The 19,828-nt window shown below is 40.7% G+C and overlaps 1 protein-coding gene across 13 annotated transcripts in view; it reads right to left on the bottom strand.

Moving 5' to 3' along the window:
- Positions 1-19,828, bottom strand: part of PHLDB2 (pleckstrin homology like domain family B member 2) — a 261,962-nt gene that overhangs the window by 58,645 nt on the left and 183,489 nt on the right. For 12 of the 13 annotated variants that reach the window (XM_066346840.1, XM_066346827.1, XM_066346829.1 and 9 more), the window contains 3 exons: positions 10,208-10,594; positions 3,851-3,994; positions 1,571-1,708 (listed from right to left, as the gene is read on the bottom strand). In XM_066346840.1, the coding sequence (XP_066202937.1) occupies positions 1,571-1,708; positions 3,851-3,994; positions 10,208-10,594 (669 nt within the window). The remainder of the gene's footprint in view (positions 1-1,570; positions 1,709-3,850; positions 3,995-10,207; positions 10,595-19,828) is intronic. The other variant, XM_066346833.1, reaches the window with a different exon arrangement.

Below are 19,828 nucleotides of genomic sequence, written 5' to 3'. Positions count from 1 at the left end.
TTTAGGTCCAGAGAACAAAACACAACTTTCTCTGGGAAGTGAGATTCAGCACTGACTCCACGTATGTCACTCTTGTGTAAATCTGATGCTAATGAGAGAGATAAACAGAATTTGTAGACCATGCTATATGTGGGCTATCCAAAGATAAGTAACTACACAGATGAGAAAGGCAGAAAGGTTCAACGGGAACATAATATCCATTCCTACGTCCCACAAGTTTTCTGGAATGACATAAACCATCACATCATAATAGGTGCCCAAACAAAGACATCTGATGCCTGCAATGAAAGTTCCTTGCCGTCTCTGTGCAGACTTTCTGAAAATCATAATCCTCCCATACTGCAGAACAAGACAATCAACCCTTTGACTTGGTATTGAGCTTTTAAAGAAAACTATACCTATTACCCAAATGGATTCTTTATTATTTCAAAGTCCAGGGCTAGACGAAACAAACATAAAATTTAATACGAACAAGCTGTGCAGTTCAGTCTTGACAAGCAGGAAACCAAGCTCTTGATTGATGTGTAGCTTTTAATCTGACTTCAATTTATGACAATATCTTTTCTGAGCTCATTTCTGGCACTAAGATCAAATGCCCTCATGTAGCGCTCTCAAACAAAGAGGAACCTGTAAAAATGAAGCCACATTTAGCAGCAGTCCTTTCTCTAGGTTACCAGGAGAACTCACTCCAACTGAACACTTTTCCTTCTTCTTAACTCAGCACAGAACAGGGAGAGCAAGAAAGAATGTGTTAAAGTTTCGTTCCCAAACTGGAATTTTAATTTTTGGTCTGGGCTCAGCTCAGCTGTTAACAACTCAAAAAGCGAGAGGCGAGCATGTAAAATATTTCCCGGAGAAAATGAAGAACCGGAAAAACAGAAAACATGACGACCACCACCCTGGATTCTAAAAACTACAAATAATTTTTCATACCTTTCCTAGTAGATATCAGGTTGTGAGCACAAATGTATAAACAAGGTCTTTCCCAAGAGAAGTGTCAGCTGTGTTCCACAGGCAGATCTCACTGGGCAGTGTGTGGGGATCTCCTGAAAACTGCCATGTCTTTTTCAAAGAGCCATGCCCATGCATTGAAGAGCATGGCAAGGCAAGACAGGTGAGATGAATGACTCCCATTCATCTTTTTAATAAACAGGAAAAATGAAAAGAAACAAGGCAACCCTATTTGAATATGCTTAAGCCATTTCTTCAGGGCACCAGTGGTGAAGAAGTTCAGTATACTAAAATAATTCATAAACAAAGAAAAAACATAGCAGAATCAGAAAAGCAGACTGATGGAGAAAAGCAATTCCCTCATCCCAAGCAGGAAAAGCTCCTATGAACATCAGCTTGAAATTATACAGGCTCTGCTCTCTCAGCTTCAGCTACTCAGCACCTGACAGTTCTTAGTTGGTGACAACTTACCTCATCTTAAGACTATCCTCTAATGCCACTCTCCAGGAATAGGAGACAGAAACCCCAAACCATGGTAACTCATACAACATTTAGATTCAACCACGCGGGACCACCATTTTGCCTATAAAAATTGCATTCAAATAGAATTTTCTTTTACCTTGGTCTTTTCACCAACGATGTTCTTTTCCAGTTCTGTTATCTTCCGGTTTAGATGATCTAAAATCTCCTTTTCTTTCATCAGTTCAGTTGTCTCAGATTTCTGCTCTCCATCCAAAAGAGCACATTCCATATCCAGCTGAGGATACACAACAAAGTCCAGAGGTGGTTCACCTTCAGCTGCCCGTGTTAGAGGCACATTTTTAACAGTTACAAATTTCAAAGAGTAACTACTGTATCAGCCAGATTGTGGGGCTTATAGAACATTTCAGAGAGCCCAAGAGAGGCTTAGGAGTCCTACAAGAGAAAGCTGGAGAGCCTAGAATATAAGGAAACTAGTTATTTAATTTTCTATGATGACCTCTTTACTTTTTATTTCTCAAGGCTATGTTGCCTATATGCTTAGATTCAGGATCAAGCATGAACCATCCTGGGAGCAACCATGTCTTTTTTTGTCCCTAGAGCATGGGAAGTAAAAGTTACACTGTGCCCAGCATGCAAACACTGCATTCTTTAGCAATGCCAGCAGAAGGGGCTTCCAGGGTTTGTGCACAAGCTGACAGATGAGCAGTCCCCTTCCACTTATGGGGTTATGTGCATCATCTGTGAGTATAAACATGCAGATTCTGCCTAGATGGAGTTATTTGCTCTTTTTCACTCCATAAAAGTAACACAAAAATTTCCCTTCTCCTTATACTTATGGTTCTATAACCAGAATTATAGTCTGTCCATGCCTATCTCCTCTTTGGTTTTCAAATCTTTAGAAAGCTAGGTCCAGGCTCTGGCCGGTTGGCTCAGCGGTAGAGTGTTGGCCCAGAGTGTGGAACTCCCAGATTTGATTCCCGGCCAGGGCACACAGGAGAAGCGCCCATCTGCTTCTTCACCCCTCCCCCTCTCCTTCCACTCTGTCTCTCTCTTCCTTTCCTGCAGTCAAGGCTCCATTGGAGCAAAGTTGGCCCAGGCACTGAGGATGGCTCCAAGGCCTCTGCTGCAGGTGCTAGAATGGCTCTGGTTGCAACAGAGCAACACCTCAGCTGGGCAGAGCATCACCCCCTAGTGAGTTTTCCAGGTGGATCCCGGTCAGGTGCATGCGGGAGTCTGTCTCTCTGCCTTCCCACTTCTCACTTCAGAAAAAAAAATAAATAAATAAAATAAAAATAAAAATAAAAAAAGAAAGAAAGCTAGGCCCAGTGGTGGGATTCAGCCTGTTCGCACAGGTTTGGTCAAGCCCATACCTAATTTTTTGTTGAGTTTGGTGAACAGGTTGTTAAAATGGCACTTGTAATCAAGGTTCTCTCTAAGGTGGGCACTTGGGCAGCCACCCAATGTGGAAATCACAAATTTACATTCCTTACTCTTTTTTAATGTTCATCTGTGCAATAGCATATTCTAAGCACCTGAAGTAATGTTCATTCTATCCATAGGTGAAAAGAATTGCAAGTGAGGATGCCAATCAAGAAGCAATATGGAAATACCAAAAATAACAGTTTTATTGTTTTTTGACAAGTATTATTTAATATTTGTTCATTAATATTTTAAAACTTTCTTATAACATAATCTAATTTTATGTACCTCTTTTATTGTTCTTATTTCAGTATTAAATGTATAAAATAATACACTACCTTTCAGTATATAATTTTTTATACTTAAAATGGTCATTAGGGCAGAGAACCAGTTGTTAAATTATCTGAATTCCACCACTGACTAGGTCCATGTTTGGTTCATATGTAAATCCCCTTATAGTACCAACATGATATACAGCTCACAGTAAACACGCTCAGAAAACATCTGTTGGATTTGAACTTGAACACCTAAATTCATTGTACCTCTGCTCACAGAGCTTGTAGTAAGTAAGTCAGAAAGCATATACCCTAAGTCTCCACTTAGCATCATCAAAAGGTTCTTGAAACTGTGGTGAAACCATGTATAATGATACCAATTTTGCCATAAGCTAGTTGATACAAACAAGAGTTAAGTTCCTACAGTATCTCACTAACATTAGAACAAAGTTGAACAAAACATTATTTGAAAGCCTGCTGTACTAGTCAGTTATACATAAAGCACATGAAAAATGGTTGAATATGTTTATCTCTTCTTAATAAAAAAAATGTAAAAAAAGTATTTTTATCCTACTTATATACCCATTGAACAGATGTTTTCTTGTGTTGACTTCTACATATTCTCTTTCTAATGCCTGTACTCTAATGGGCAGCAATATTTTTAAGCAAAAAAAGGAAAAAAAAATTAGGAAGAGGGTAGAAAATGAACCTATGGTTTATACCTCTCTGGAAGATTCATCCATCTGGTCGTTTATATCTTTGACTTTTTGTTCAAGTTCCTCGAGGTTGTTCAGAATTGTTATCCTGGTCTCTTCCATTGCAGCCAACTCCTGAAGCCTTTGCTCTTCATTTATACCTTCTGGGGTCTGCAATGAATCAGCACAGAAAAGAGATATTCACTCTTCAATTCAGAATTTCCCAATTTATAAATCAGCCACAGGTCTAATGTTCCCATCTCTGCACCTATCTGATTGTAAAAGCATCTTTGAGATGGTTCAGTAGAAATTCTGCATTTTTCCACAGATACTCAGTGGTTCCGACTCTTAGAACACAACTTAAATTTATAAATTCATATCCTTTGAAAGCTAAAATAAATAAGAGGCTATACAGATGAGGAAACTTTGGTCCACAGAGATTGTAGTGACTTCTCTAAGGTTATATAAACAGTGGGGCACAGCAGAGATCTAGAATATAGACAAGACTTTGACAACTTCCTCAGGGGTCTCCTGGGCATGCTGCTGCCTGTCATGACAAAACACCATACACCTACGTTCTCCAGGTGAGTACATCTACAGTGGTCTCTGGAATCTCTACCATACTCTTAGGTCCCATTGCGAAGGTTATCTGCAAATGAGCTTCCATTCTTACTTTTTTCCTTTTTTATATAAGGTGGCAAAAAGCAAGAGCACATCACATTTGGCCCAATCTCACCAAGATGTTCCACAAAGGTAATAATTGGGACAAAACAGGTTTCATTACTTCTGTGACTTCCTCTCCCCAATGATTTAAAACTAGACACTTAATATTAAGTTAATTCATGTTTCACTTTTTGTGTTAGCACACTAAACACAACATCCTACAGGACTTTCTTCCTATATAAAATTTAAGACACTAACGGGGCTGATAGTCTTTAGTGACATGAAACAAGACACTGGGCATCATTCATAAAACTACTTCATAAAAAAATGAGTTCCTTGCCCTGGCCGGTTGGCTCAGCGGTAGAGCGTCGGCCTAGCGTGCGGAGGACCCGGGTTCGATTCCCGGCCAGGGCACATAGGAGAAGCGTCCATTTGCTTCTCCACCCCTCCGCCGCGCCTTCCTCTCTGTCTCTCTCTTCCCCTCCCGCAGCCAAGGCTCCATTGGAGCAAAGATGGCCCGGGCGCTGGGGATGGCTCTGTGGCCTCTGCCCCAGGCGCTAGAGTGGCTCTGGTCGCAACATGGCGACGCCCAGGATGGGCAGAGCATCGCCCCCTGGTGGGCAGAGCGTAGCCCCATGGTGGGCGTGCCGGGTGGATCCCGGTCGGGCGCATGCGGGAGTCTGTCTGACTGTCTCTCCCTGTTTCCAGCTTTAGAAAAATGCAAAAAAAAAAAAAAAAAAATGAGTTCCTTAGCAAAACTGAGAAAGTCAAGAAAAAAATGAAGTGAGAGAGGGCATACTTACACCCCTGAGAAGTTATGACAAATGCCAAGGGAAAAAAGAAATACTGATCATACATACAGCCAAAATAAAACTGCCTGTTATTTTTAGGTGAGAATATAGTGAATTGTACATAGCCTCTTACAAAAATTTCAGGTTAATTATCTTGTATATCACCAGGTATAGACCAGTCTTTCTGTATGTCCAGAAAAGCTGGGATATTTAAATTTCATCAGTCTTTTAAAAAGAAGTAGTTTTTTACACCTATAAGTCAATGATTTTATAATTTCTCAATTAAAAATTAAAGGTAGCAGCCCACATAAGTGAATTATTGAAGATTATTTACTAGTCATTAAAAGAAATACTCAAATTAACCAAAGAAACCATTAAAATTTATTATACCTCACTAAGTTCATTTAATTTATAGAACAATCCTGAAAATAGCTTTAAGAAGATAGGCATCATGCGGTCTTCATTCTTTATTCATATTCTTTATTCTTTATCTCACTTCGCTGCTCTTTAGAGAGAATCAATGATTGAGAAGTCACAAGTATCTCAGGTTGATTAGAACAAAGGTATGCAGACCTTCCAAGCTTTGACATTTAGCTTTTTAACTGCCACCTGAAATCTGTATCTTATTGACTAATAAAACAACTGTGACCTTTTTATCACAGACAGTGAATTCCATTGTCCTAATACTGAGGTGCCTGTGTTAGGGCCTGAGGAATGCCTGTTAACAGTGAATAGCATTCTGAAATCACTGACGAGTAATCCTAGCAGGAAAGCCTCAAGAAGCTGTATCCTGTTGGGTCAACATTTCATATTAGATTTCAACTTCCAACATAGTTTAAAAATAGCTCTCTCTCTCTCTGGTGGTAGCAAAGCACAAAGAGAAAACAAAAACTGAACAATCGCAAAACTAGAAAGATAGGTAATAGTGGCAATTATAAATATCTGTATAACTCAAAGTTTCAAGAAAATTGATCACAATAGGTATATTTAACAATGAACAATGTGAGAGTCTGTTTAGAGCAATAAATCCCATCTAGGAAATGCCTGTTTTTACTGTAACTTATAAAAAGCACTCTTCTAAAGGCATTCTAGAACTCTGATTTGTGATAGAATAGTGTGAGGATATTGTAATTTCATTTATATACAAATAGAAGAAACCAATAGAGAGCCACGGGTTTGGTGGCCACTAAATATCTTCAGTTTTATGGTGAAAGAGAACACTTTAATTGTAATCTATCTGGGAATTTTTTTATATTATAATGGATAGGATTCCACTGGAAGTGACATGTTTTAATAAGTCCTTTACACGTGTTTGTGCATCCCCAAATACACCATCTTTAAGGTAACTTGAAATGCAGAGAAAGGGGAGAGAGGGGAGAAATAGGTATTTGCCTCTTTTTTTTTTGTAGCTCTCTTCTTAGAAACCTCTTGCAACCAGAGGACATTGCAAGTGGGAGGGCTTTCCACTGTAGACACAATGATTACTCAAAAAGAGAAGAGTAAAATATTTTCATCACAAGGAAAATAAAACATATTTTGTAACTATATAAAGTGATACCTGTTAACAAAATTTATTGTGGTAATCATTTTGCAATATATGTAGATATGTCTATATGGCATGATATGTCAATTATACCTCAAAAATATTGCAAGAAAAAAGGAAAAGAGTGATTTACTCTTAATTTTCACCTCAGGTAGTGATAAGTAGGTTGATAAAACAAAATTAAAATTAGCATATTTCCAAGGTCATCTGAGTCTCTAAGTATCCATCAGTGCAAGTTCCAGAATGGTAAAGCTCCAGTTTCCTAAATATTATTAAAATCTTTTTTTTATTAAATCAGCTTAGAGTGTTTTTCACATTCCTCTCTTCACTGATCCTGAGATTAACAACAAACACTGTACTTTGTTAATAATCCAGTGAGCAGATTACTCAAAGAGGAAATGCATGCAAAGCAAATGGCCAGGACTTTTTAAAATGATTCTTCTATCTCCTTTCTTGAAGTAACAAATGTCTGTCTTCAAAAGGCAATAAATGAAAAACTCATTCCCTGGAACCATCGCCTGGTCACTGGTACTCTGTCCCAGCTGTTGTGTGGCGACCAGAGGAGCCCCCGATGCTTCCTGTCTCCCAAGGAAACATGGTCCTGTTTCTCTCGCACAAGGATGCTGCTCCAGGTTTCAGAGGCCTCCGATTCCACAGATGCACATTTGAGCAATGGAAAGCCATTTGTCATGATCTGCTCATGTACATACCAACAGAATTCTTGTCACAGCCCTCTTCCCTCTTCAGGAAGAAACCTGTCTCCAAAAAGGCAGTCCTTAGAGCAAGCACACAGCTCACCATCATAACAAAATCCAGCAGATCTCCATGAAGAAAGAAATGTGAAAGGATTGAAGATAAAATGGTAGCAAAGGATTTCTGAGAAAACACAACATCTGATGACAACAGGTCAAATCAAATGATGGGTCATTTACTTTGCCTGAACACTAAGTACTCTTTTTTTTTTTTCAAGTGAGAGGAGGGGAGATAGTGAGACAGACTTCCACATGCACCCCAACTGGGATCCACCCTGCAATCCCATCTGGGGCTGATTCTTGAGTACTGAGCTATTTTTAGTACCTGAGGCTGACCTGCTTGGGAACAACTGAGCTATCCTCAGCACTGAGCCAGTGGCTGCGGGCAAGGAACAGAGAGAGAATGGGGAGAGGGAGGGGAAGAGAAGCAGATGGTTGCTTCTCCTGTGTGCCCTGACTGGAAATCAAACCCAGGATGTCTGTATGTCGGGCTGACGCTCTATCCACTGAACCACTAGCCAGGCCCCTAACATCTCTTGATTTTCCTCCCAGACCCTAGTTTCTAACAGTTGCATCTTGCTGGCTATAGAGACAGATGTCCTATTCAGAGTTCCTCTCCATTGAGAATTAGTAAGGTAAACGTGGTCACTAGAAGAAGGAAGGGATTGAACAGTCCAGAGTCACGATAGCCTTGATGTATACAATGGAAGAGTTCAAGGTGGGTAAGTACTTCGAACCCGAAACATTCAACTTTTTTAACAAGAAAAGTTTTGTTGCACCCAAACAAACAAAAATAAAAACTAACACACAAACTCCCCTTAGTATTACTCCCCTAATAGTACCCCATGTGATAAATTACCTCCACAATTAAGCAAGATGACAATGTCTTTCTCTTAAAGGATCAGTATGTGTCCTTCTCTTAAAACAAAAATTATAACTAATATATCTTTTTATGTTTGGTTCTTTGGCCATGACAGTCAAGAATCTCAGAGTTGAACGTAATAGTCAGTTACTTAAATAAATTAATTCATTAGTCCTGTTTATTCTTAAATAAATAAATTCTTGGGATTATGTTACTTGGTTTTCCAGTATCTTCTTTTCCTTGTTATTTACTATATTGGTGTCCTAATTTTATTCTAATAAAATGTGTATTTTTTAACATATTTTATTGTAAGGACTTTTAAATCCTTTCTAGAAAACAGGTAGGGGAATTTATCTTAAATTTTACACAAAAAATTCTTAACCTATGTGAAAAAAACCCAAAAGATTTTCCTTGAACTCCATTTAAAAAAATTCTCAAATTTGGAAGACATTTTTAATCAGCAAACAACCAGAAGACTAACTAATTATGATGACATATAAATCTTAAACATTTTTTTTTATGACAGAGACAGAGAGAGGGACAGATAGGAACAGACAGACAGGAAGGGAGAGAAATGAGAAGCATCAATTCTTCATTGCGGCACTTTAGTTGCTCATTGATTGCTTTCTCATATGTGCCCTGACGAAGGCGGCGGGGGGGAACTACAGCAGACCAAGTGACCCCTTGCTCAAACCAGCAATCTTGGGCTCCAGCTGGTGAGCCTTGCTCAAACCAGATGAGCCTGTGCTCAAGCTGGTGACCTTGGGGTTTTGAACCTGGGTTCTCTGTGTCCCAGTCCAATGCTCTATCCACAGTGCCACTGCCTGGTCAGGCTCTTAATCTTTTATATGTCCAAAATATGTCACTAATAAAGTCAAAGTTACCACTCATGATAAAAGACTGATTTCATTATCACAAATAGTTATTAGTAAAAACAAGACATCTTCAAAAAATGAGTGAGCAACATGACTAAATGGGTCAAGATACAAATTGACAATTAGAAATATGAAGAGATGCCCACTTTCATGCACATTAAAGACAAATGAATTAAAACACCTGTTAACTTAGCAAGCTGACAAATTTCACAGCTTTAGCAGGTATATGGAGAATAAAGTATTCTCATAAACTGTCAGTGAAAGTATACCTCTTTTGAGAGTATAACTTGGAAATATTGATTAAAATGAATAATATACAAACTCGACCTAACAATTCCACTTTTAGTAAGTGATTCTATAGACAACATTTGCACAATTGTTGCAAATGAATATATCCTAGAATATTGGCTGTGTGTAGTTTTCTTAGCCAAAAACTGTAAACAACTTTAACAGGTAGGCGAATTTCCAAACATAAAACACTAGTCAGCCATTGAAATGAATAAGGTAAAGCTGTGTATACTAATATGCAAAGATACTCAAAGATTTTTGGGTGGGCAAAGAACACTGTGTATGTCTATGTCAATAATATATGGTCATATATGCACAGAAATATTAGGATAGCATATAAAACACTTTGTGTTTATCTCTCAGGTGTATAACTCAGAAGGGACAGAATGAAGGGGAACCTTCCTACTTTTGTGAACTGCTACACTTCTTACAGTGCAAATTTATTATTTTATAGTAAACATTAATTTGCTACGCCTTGCTAGTTACCTCTTAGATTGAAGTTTTAGGAAAACATTTTGGAAAACCAGCATGACAAAGCCTCTAATCTCTAGGCCAATGAATGCAGATGCAACTGTCCTAGGCCCTCCGTCCCAGTCTCTGCCTCCTTTACCTTTGGTAGGATACTTAAGTAAGTGGTCTCGGAAGCTTTCAGAAAGGCAGAGGGGGGTGGTGGGGGAGTCCTGGCGAGGTCCCTGAGCAGTTCCTCGTTCATGGCGCTCCTGGGGGGAAGGAAGCTGGCACTGCTCTGACTGAGGCTCCCGAAGGCTGCCGAGTTTGCATCGTGGCCAGAGCCTTTCTGGTGGCACCTGTATCTGACATCGGGGCTCACCAGGGCTTCTTCAAACACAGACTCCTCATCGGAGAGCTGCAGCTTCTCGAGCTCCTTATTGATTTTCTGCACATCTGCCACGGTGGTGGTGGTGCCGGCGGACAAGTGATTGTCGGGCTTTGTGTACTCGGCACAAAGGCTGAGGATCGTCTCCAGGCGCTGTCTCTCCTAAAACACAGAGGCGAGAGGAAGGCCAGTGAGTCTGTGACAACAGAGACAACTCCAGATAGAAAGACTGAAGAGGCTGGGACCACTGGTAATTTCACCCCACACATAAACAGAGAGACAGACAGACTCTTGGCTGGTGATAATTTCCCACCATCTCTGACGGACACATTTCAGCATCCAGATGACACCGGGGTTAACAATGTCTGACTTTCCTCCCAAACTCAGTTCTGGGCTGTGCGCTGTTCCTGTAGATCCCAGTACTAACCGTAGCACATGGCCGCGCTCAGTAAGTCTTTTCTTGATTTGTCAATTCTCTAAATATTTGAAACTTTTATATTAATCTCCATTTTTTAAAATCTTTATCTTTCTTCCTCCCCAGTACTTATCTATCAACTTTCAACAATACATACGTCTTTCATCACTATCGCCTTAATACTTGTCCTTAAAATCAATCTCTATAGAAATATTATTCTGTTAGACACACAAAAAGAAATAAGTGACTCTAAGAATTTTTAAATTTAAAAGGCATAACTAGATCTTCATTTTTTTCTTGAAATGCTTCAAAGTTTTCAAAATGACTTTTTATTCTCGTTACCGTGTAAAGGTATTTTTCCACCAATTTCTGACACGATTAACTGAAATGATAAAGAGGTGGGAATGTTGTGTGGAAATGAAGAACACTTTACATTGTGCCCAGATAGAAAGATAGCGACGTATTTCAGATTCTGAGATCATTAAATCTTTGACTCATGTAACTGGAAAATAAGGTGGTAGTTCATTTGCCTTAAAAAAAAAAAAATCAATATATAGGCCACTGATACGTAGAATGGTACCACTCATCGACACTCACCAACTCCCCATGCAAAACAAGTAGATAAGTATGACTTGTGACTTTAAGTAAAGTTACTGCGTATTTGTGAACAACAGGATATAATTTACAAAATGCTTATCACAAGCCAAGACAGCACTGTTTGGGCTGGGGAATCTCAACATCTTCACCTTAATTCTAATGCCTAAGTGGAAAGAAAGAAACAAAACAAAAAGCATCTGTTGTGAGAACATCTACCACACTGAAGAGAGAATTCAAAAGCCTTCTAGAGAAAAGCATTTTCTAAACTGGTTATCGGTAACAAAATAGAAAAATTTTAAACAGCACTGCGCCGCTGTTTTCAATTTCTAATTGCAGCAATTCTGTCAAGACAAAAATTCTGACGGTAGCTCGCTCTTTGATAGTCAAAAGAACATCAAATAGAAAAGTCCAATAGGTGCAGAGCAGCACAATTCCCTGGTTTCTATTAAATACATTCATTAAATGATGAGATGCAAGTAACTGAAGTTGTATCTTTTATCTGTCCTCTAAAACACTCCCCTAACCCCCTCAAAAATGCAATAGCTTGAGCAAAAGCACTATTAAACTGGTCGCTGTAAACCCCCACCTCCCCGCTGTCTGAACTTCTGGACTCCAGCTGTAGCTGTGTTTTCACGGCCTCTTCCAATGGCAGGCGCTCAGAGCCACACAACCTCATCCCGGTGCCGCTGCGCCCCGCTCATCCCGGAGTCCTGGTGCTGGTTTATTTATCTCCACAGCTGCCGCCAGCTGCCAAGCCCTACCCACCTCGGCTTTATGAGGTAGGATTGCCAGCGGCGGCGGCGGCGGCGGCGGTGTGTGTGTGTGTGTGTGTGTGTGTGTGTGTGTGTGTGTGTGTGACAGTTCTCAGCATGTATTGTCTTATTTTAAACTTCTCCAATAATCTAGAAAAGTCTACATGGAAATACGCAAAAAACAACCTGCCAGGGAATGTGTGAGGAAGGGGCTAGGAACAAGATGTTATATTTTCCCCCTTCCCAATAGCATCTGCATTGGAGGGTAATCTCCAAGAAAATTGTTTTTCTACCTTTCAGGTAAATTAAGTTGAAGCATCTATACTCAGTTATTACTAATTTTTTTTTCAAGTGAGAGGAGGGTATATAGAGAGACAGATTCCCGCCTGCGCCCCGGCTGGGATCCACCCGGCAACCCCCGTCTGAGACTAATGATCAAATCAACCAAACTATCCTCAGTGCCTAAGGCTGACGCTCCAATCAACTGATCCAGCCTCCCTGCTGGGGGTCCAATGCTTGAACCAATGAGCCACTGGCTGCCAGAGGGGGAGAGGGAGAAGAGAAGCAGATGGTCACCTCTCATGTGTGCCCTGACCAGGGATCAAACTGGGGACATCTGCATGCTGGGCTGGTGCTCTATCCACTGAGCACACTGGCAAGGGCCAGTTTTTATTAATCTTTCTAGATCATAGTGTGTATACATTAGCCTGGACATTAATTATATTTGGTATTTTCTGAAAGTTGTCAATATTCATTTATCAGGGCACTAAAGTATGGTCTTCAAAAGCATAAAAAATACTTCTGCCTAGCCTGTAACACATAGCAAAAGTCCTCCCACATCGCCTTCCCAAAATAGTTTCTTTTGCTGCCAGTGCTATTGCTTAATTCCAGAGCGAATAAATGATCTCAGCCTTAAGATGAATGCCATTTCAGAGAGTGAAATACAGCATTCAAAGGCCTGTGCACAGGAAGTCTGGTCTACTGGTATGTGCTTCTCCCTACTCTTATCACCCCATTCACAAGCCAATCTGTCTAGCCTTGAATCACAAGCCAATCCATCCAGGCTTGTCACCCCCCCCCCCCCCCCACACACACACAAACCACTGCTGCCCATAAATCTATTAGGAATCCAGAAACACTGAGACACATTGGCATCATAAAAGCAGCACAAAGGAAAATAAATCGATGATAAAAGCACTACAAGAAGCCTTTTAAGGAAAAAACCCTGAACAGAATTTACCCTCAGACAATAACTGTCCCTTGAGCCCTCTTCACTTCAGAGCTTTGTTCCTTCCTATTCATCACACCAATATTCTCCGCTCTGTGTGACCTAAAAGTAGGGTGACCGCTCCGGACCAGGACACTCTTGAGAATCAAAGAGGGCACTATTAATAACTATGCTGGAACATGAAGCACAATCCAGGATGGGTAAACTACCTGGAACTCAATTTTCTTTGGTGCTTCACCTGGCAGTCTGCTCAGCTGGGAGACTCCCCTCTTTGAGCTCTTTAATTCCTACAGCCTTTCCCAACCAGCGTTCTACTGCGCATTCTCCTGAAAACCTACCAGTACAGAACAGAAACATCCACACAGTCCAAAACAATGCTACCAAGAGTTTAGAAAGTAGGTCACTTTGAATCAAATGATTTCAAATGCATTTTTATTTTTTCCCTCCTGCTCCATTTTCCCTTTCCTCCCCATCTATCAGAGAAAACTTTGAAGGGAACACAGATCTTAAGAAATATATACCTGAAGAAAATGGTGTATACTTCTTTCCTTCGGGTTTAAAAACTAAGTTGTGGGCTAAGTGTACGTTTTCTGACCTCAGAGCTCTCTTTCCTTTTCAGAGGAATGTGTCTGGCATTGCCCCACTGCAGCTCACAGCCTCAGTACACAGTTCTTGTCTATCCCCTAAAACTATCCAGTTTCCTGGTGATCAACTACAACCAGTCCAGACCAGAGGACTGCAGACAGCATGCAGAAATAAATTACAGAGACAAACAATTGCCAATACTTAAGCACAGGTGAAATCTTAAAAAAAAATCCTTCTGTTATAATTAAATATATTGGGTCATTTATTACATAAAACAGAGGGTCAATCTTTAATGGTTGTTTTTTATTAAGAGGACCTGTTGCAACTGATATGTATGACTTTACTTCTCTGTACCCTAGAGATTCAGTATCTCCCTAATCTTCAAATCAACAGATATGTTAAGTTCCTTGATGCCCAATAATGTGCTGGAGATACAAAGATGAAAAAAGACAGCATTCCTATCTTCAAAACATATTTTTTTTTGTATTTTTCCAAAGTTAGAGCGGGGAGGCAGTGAGACAGATTCCTGCATGTGCCTGACCGGGATCCACCAGGCATGCCCACCATGGGGTGATGCTCTGCCCATCTGGGGCATTACTCCGTTGTGGCCAGAGCCATTCTAGCACCTGAGGTAGAGGCCACGGAGCCATCCTCAGCGCTTGGGCCAACTTTGCTCCCCTGGAGCCTTGGCTGCAGGAGGGGAAGAAGAGATAGAGAGGAGGGAGAAGGGGAAGGGTGGAGAAGCAGATGGGCGCTTCTCCTGTGTGCCTTGGCTGGGAATCGAATCCAGGATTTCAACACGCCAGGCCAATGCTCTACCGCTGAGCCAATCAGCCAGGGACTATCCTCAAAACGTTAATAGAAGGCACAAATGGCTAACCAATGAAAGAAAACAATGATAAAAGATGTTTACAAAAAATGTATGGATCCACGTACGGTGAAGAAATACACAAAAACTACAGAAGAACAAACTTGAGTCCTCAAGAATAAACGAGTTGTGTGGCTTGTTGAACAGTAGGCTGGGCAGGGCATTTCGGTAAAGGAACTGTGTCAGCAAAGGCACAGAATCCTGGCATGTTACAATATGCTCAGCAATCAGCAGCTACTACGTGGCTAGAGAGATGGGGTTCTTCATAGGAAGAGGGATGAAGTACAATATGTTCAGAGAAATGGGCCAACTTTCTTCCCAAAAGTCCTAAACAAACTTTAGGAATAAATTCATAGGGTGCACCAGCAAGAGTCAGAGATGAGAAGAGCCAGGCTGAGAGCAAGTAAGCGAAATCTCCAGGATTCCACAAACAAACTATCACATCTGAATTAGGTGGGACAATCAAAAGGAGAAACATTAGCAATGTTCATAAGTCTTTCACGTGAGTCTCCTTGTTTGTAGAGATAAATCCCTGGGATAATAATGGGGCTCCTAAGGTCAGTTCTCTCTCTGGACACAGTAAAATGGTTCTTCTCTTCCCTACCCCCAAATCAGATGTGATTGCCAAAGTTGCACTGGCCAGAGAAATGTGAAAAGCAATGTGTGTCACTTTTGCCTGAACAGCCAGTTCACGATTCATTATATGTCTGTCTTTGCCATGACAGAGCAACAAAGGGTGCTGGGTCCATCAGCCTGAACCCTGAGTGAGGAAACGTGGAGCAGAGGCTTCATTCATTCAACCCCACTGGTCATGAAGTGTGAAGGAGAAATAGACCTATGTTGTTGTTGTTTGTTTGTTTTTGTTGTTGTTGTTGTTTTTTGTATTTTTCCGAAGCTGGAAACTGGGAGAGACAGTCAGACAGACTCCCGCATGCGCCTGACCGGGATCCACCCGGCACGCCCACCAGGGGCGAAGCTCTGCCCACCAGGGGGCGATGCTCTGCCCCTCCGGGGGTTGCTCTGCCGCGACCAGAGCCACTCTAGCGCCTGGGGCAGAGGCCACAGAGCCATCCCCAGTGCCCAGGCCATCTTTGCTCCAATGGAGCCTTGGCTGCGGGAGGGGAAGGGAGAGACAGAGAGGAAGGAGGGGGGGGTAGAGAAGCAAATGGGAGCTTCTCCTATGTGCCCTGGCCGGGAAATGAACCCGGGTCCCCCGCACACCAGGCCAACGCTCTACCACTGAGCCAACCGGCCAGGGCCAGACCTATATTGTTTTAAGCCTCTGAGATAAACTTTCTTTTTTCTTCCCCGTCCCCCCATCCCCTTCCACACGCACAGAAGTCCATTATACCTGATAAGCCTTGCTTAATATCAGGCAGGTATCTGACCCAAAACTTAGAGATAAAGAACGTAGGGATTCTTCTGCTTAACAAGCTCAGTTACTTAACTATGTCATAAAGTATCTATCTGGCTTTACCCAAAGAGAGGTCTGGATTTTGTTGTTGGCTTCTAGAAGGTAATCTATGTCATACTCAATAGGAGAGTTTTTATTTAGGTCAAAGTTAGATGCACCTCATAATCTTAGGGTGGAGGCAGGCCCCGCTAGAAAGACCAACTATGTGATTTAGTGTGGAGGTGTTGGGTCACATGGTATCAGTCAACCTGGAGACACACTAACCCTGTGGACAATCAATCATGCCTATGTGATAAAGTCCCAATAAAAACTCGGGACACCAAAGCTCAAGTAAGCATCCATGGCTGGCAATACTCCAGTGACTTATCACACACACCAATATAGGTAGAGTGATACACCTTGACTCCACAGGAGAAGCAAGTGGTAGCTTTGCATTGGGAACTTCCTGACTCTGCCTTATGTGTTTTCCTTTGACTAATCTTTACCAAAGATTACAGGGAAAGGCTATAATAAACAATAATTGTGACTATAATAGCTTTTAGTGGGTTCCGTAAGTCTTTCCAGCAAATTATTAAATTTGCATGAGGTTTTTGGGAGCTCCCTGAACTTGCAATTGGTGTTAAGTGAAGGTGGTCATTTGTGGAGACAGTGACCTTTAATTGGCCTTCACATTTCCCAAACACTGCCTTAGTATTGTTATTCAACTTAGAACAAATGATCTGATTAAGAAATTGTATATATGAGTAAGGAGTTTTTGTTGTTTGGTTTTATAAATTATCTTTATGGAAGACAGTTTAATATCTAGCTAAGAACATTTTATTTTATAGTCTGTCCAGCATGTACATGTTCAGGCTTGTGGTCAGGAAAACTCTTTATTCTGCGATCCTTACTTTAAATAGATATGCATGTGAGCCTCATCAGAAAGGCTGAGCTGGAAAGAGGCCCGAAAGACAAATGACAGAGTAATGGCTTTGTGTGACTGTATCTGTCCTGAAGGTGACTACAAGTCATTTGGTGAATCGCTAATAATGTGACAGCTACTAGTTGACTGATAAACATTTGTTATATGCAGATTACTACTAGGATATTGCATCATATATATCTATTCTCCATCCATTGCAATGGGTAACTGTGTACTGAGGAAGAGTAAAACATATGCAAGTAACTAGTACAACATTTACCACTCAGTGATTTTTCAGTACCTGCTTCTAAAATATACTCAATGTACTCAAATACACAAACACACTGACTGAGATCAAGGCCATCCCTAAAGTTTCCTCCTGTGTCTATCTTCATCTGTTTGGTCCTCCTTCTTCACTGTATGATAGTGGTTAAGAACATGAACTTAGAGCCCGACTGCATGTACATAAATCCTGGTTCTGTTGTTACTTGAGTGGCCCTGGGCAAGTCATTTGGCTTCTCAGAACTTAGTTCTTCATGTTAAAAAAAAACAGGTAATTTCTGGGTTATCTACTGTATAGGGTATTAAAAAAGATTAAAATATATAATACAATATATGGCTGGCCTTAGAATGGTGTCTGAGACAAAGTAAACATAACACATTATCTACTGAAAGTCCCTCAGGCTAAGTAAGCTCTCTGCCTGTACCACTGCACCCATATGCCTTCTCACTATCCCTGTGGGGTATCCCAATGATTCCTTCTCCTACTCTCTTATGTCTTCTCTATTGACTGCCTCCCCTGTCTGAAAATGTACTCAACCACCACTGAAATAATAATAATAATAATAATAACAATAATAATAAATGATCCTTATCAGATTACTTAGTGTGTCTACTCTTCTACTTCCGCACTTTCCTTCATATCCGCACCACCTCCATATGCCCAGGCATAAAGAAGTTGCGAATGTTTAAACCTCACTCCTCATCATTCCCAGCCCTGTACAATCTAGAACAGTGTGTCCTGCCTGTATGCAGGTTGGGAACCCTCTAAGAGAAGGGGCACCCTCCACTTCTCCAGAAAAATTAGGAATGAAGTCACCAGAAATAGGAGAAGTGCTTTGAAAGAAAGACCTGAAGGACTTTTTATGAAGGAAGCTTGGTGGCACTCTCTGTAATCTTGTATTTTAATGACCACGAGGTAAACTGACCTCTCTCCCCCATGGAACCTCTGGACTTTCAGGGTCAAATCCCCAAGTGCCTAAGTTTGATTACATGAAAAGGACATGGATTTGGACTGAAGTCCTGGCACTAATCAGACCTATTACACAGAAGTTTTGATCAAGTTCAACCTCTCTATTACCTGGCCTGGAACAGTGATGACAAGATTGGCACCTACCCTAGGGTTCTGGGAGAATTCAAAAAGAGAGTATGTATGAAAATGTTTTACATAATTTATACTAAAAAAGTCTAAAATCGGTGCCTGTCACATATTGGCGCTCAGTGCTTGTAAAGCACAATTAGAGATAGTTTCCGTCAAAAATTTGAGATGAAGTAGATCATTGTCTTGTGGGTCCTGGGGAACCATCTCAATACTGGTAACAAGCAAACCTAAAGACCATACCCAATTGTTTTCAGGCACAGGAAATGCAGGGAAAATGTTATGTAGCAAAATGTTTCCATAAAAATGTGCACAAATCTATGGGATTCCTTTGCCATTTTGGAAGGAGAGAAAAATCCTTCATGCCCAAAATTCCTTCTACATGATGGGTCAGTTGACTAAATCTCTGGCAATAGAGCTTTGCTCAGTCACCATAGCAACCCAGAGAGGGAAGGAATATTTTCAGTCTCTCACTTCCATTTGGTCCCTCTATCCCCACAAATACAGAGCAACATCAGGGTAGGACAAAGTGGGTTTATGTTTTAAAAAGTGGGTTTTGTATAAAATAATACCATAATTGATAAATATAAGAATAAACTGCTTCGCATACTCACAACTGTAAACCTACTTTTGTCCCATCCTGCATATTCCCTAAAGCACATTAAGTCCAGTAAAGTACTTTTTAAAATAAATACTCTCCAAAAATCCATTCTCCTACCTAGTGCACACATTTCACCCCTGACATAAAACTTAGGTCTCTATTTCACACTGCCCCTGGCTCCACCTGAAACACCAGAGATCATCAGTGTCCTTGCCCTATGGAAGCATCATTTAAATACTTGAGGACCTTATCATACCCTGCCTTTGGTCATACTCAGGCAAAGATATTCAGTTCTTTTAATCTCACTTCATAAATCAATTCCTCACACTCCTATTTTTAAAAAAAATTATTATTGCTCACCAGTGTGTCAACATCTCCCTTAAACCCTCTTACCTTCTACTACCTCTAGCTGTGTCTCTATTTTAGAAAGAACCTGCACTTTAAATATGTGCGTGTGTGTGTATATATATATACATATATATATGTCCATACATATACATATAATCGTATATATGATTAAATTTCACATGTGAATGGGATGATATGGTATTTGTCTTTCTCTGAAATCAACAAAGTATCTTAACAAATTAGAACAAAAGCACAGATACATAGAAGAGATTAACAGGTGTCAGAGGCGAGGGGGTTTGAGGGGCTGGG

Source organism: Saccopteryx leptura, chromosome 8, assembly GCF_036850995.1.
Source record: "Saccopteryx leptura isolate mSacLep1 chromosome 8, mSacLep1_pri_phased_curated, whole genome shotgun sequence".
NCBI lineage: Eukaryota > Metazoa > Chordata > Mammalia > Chiroptera > Emballonuridae > Saccopteryx > Saccopteryx leptura.
This window is presented reverse-complemented; position numbering and strand designations above follow the sequence as displayed.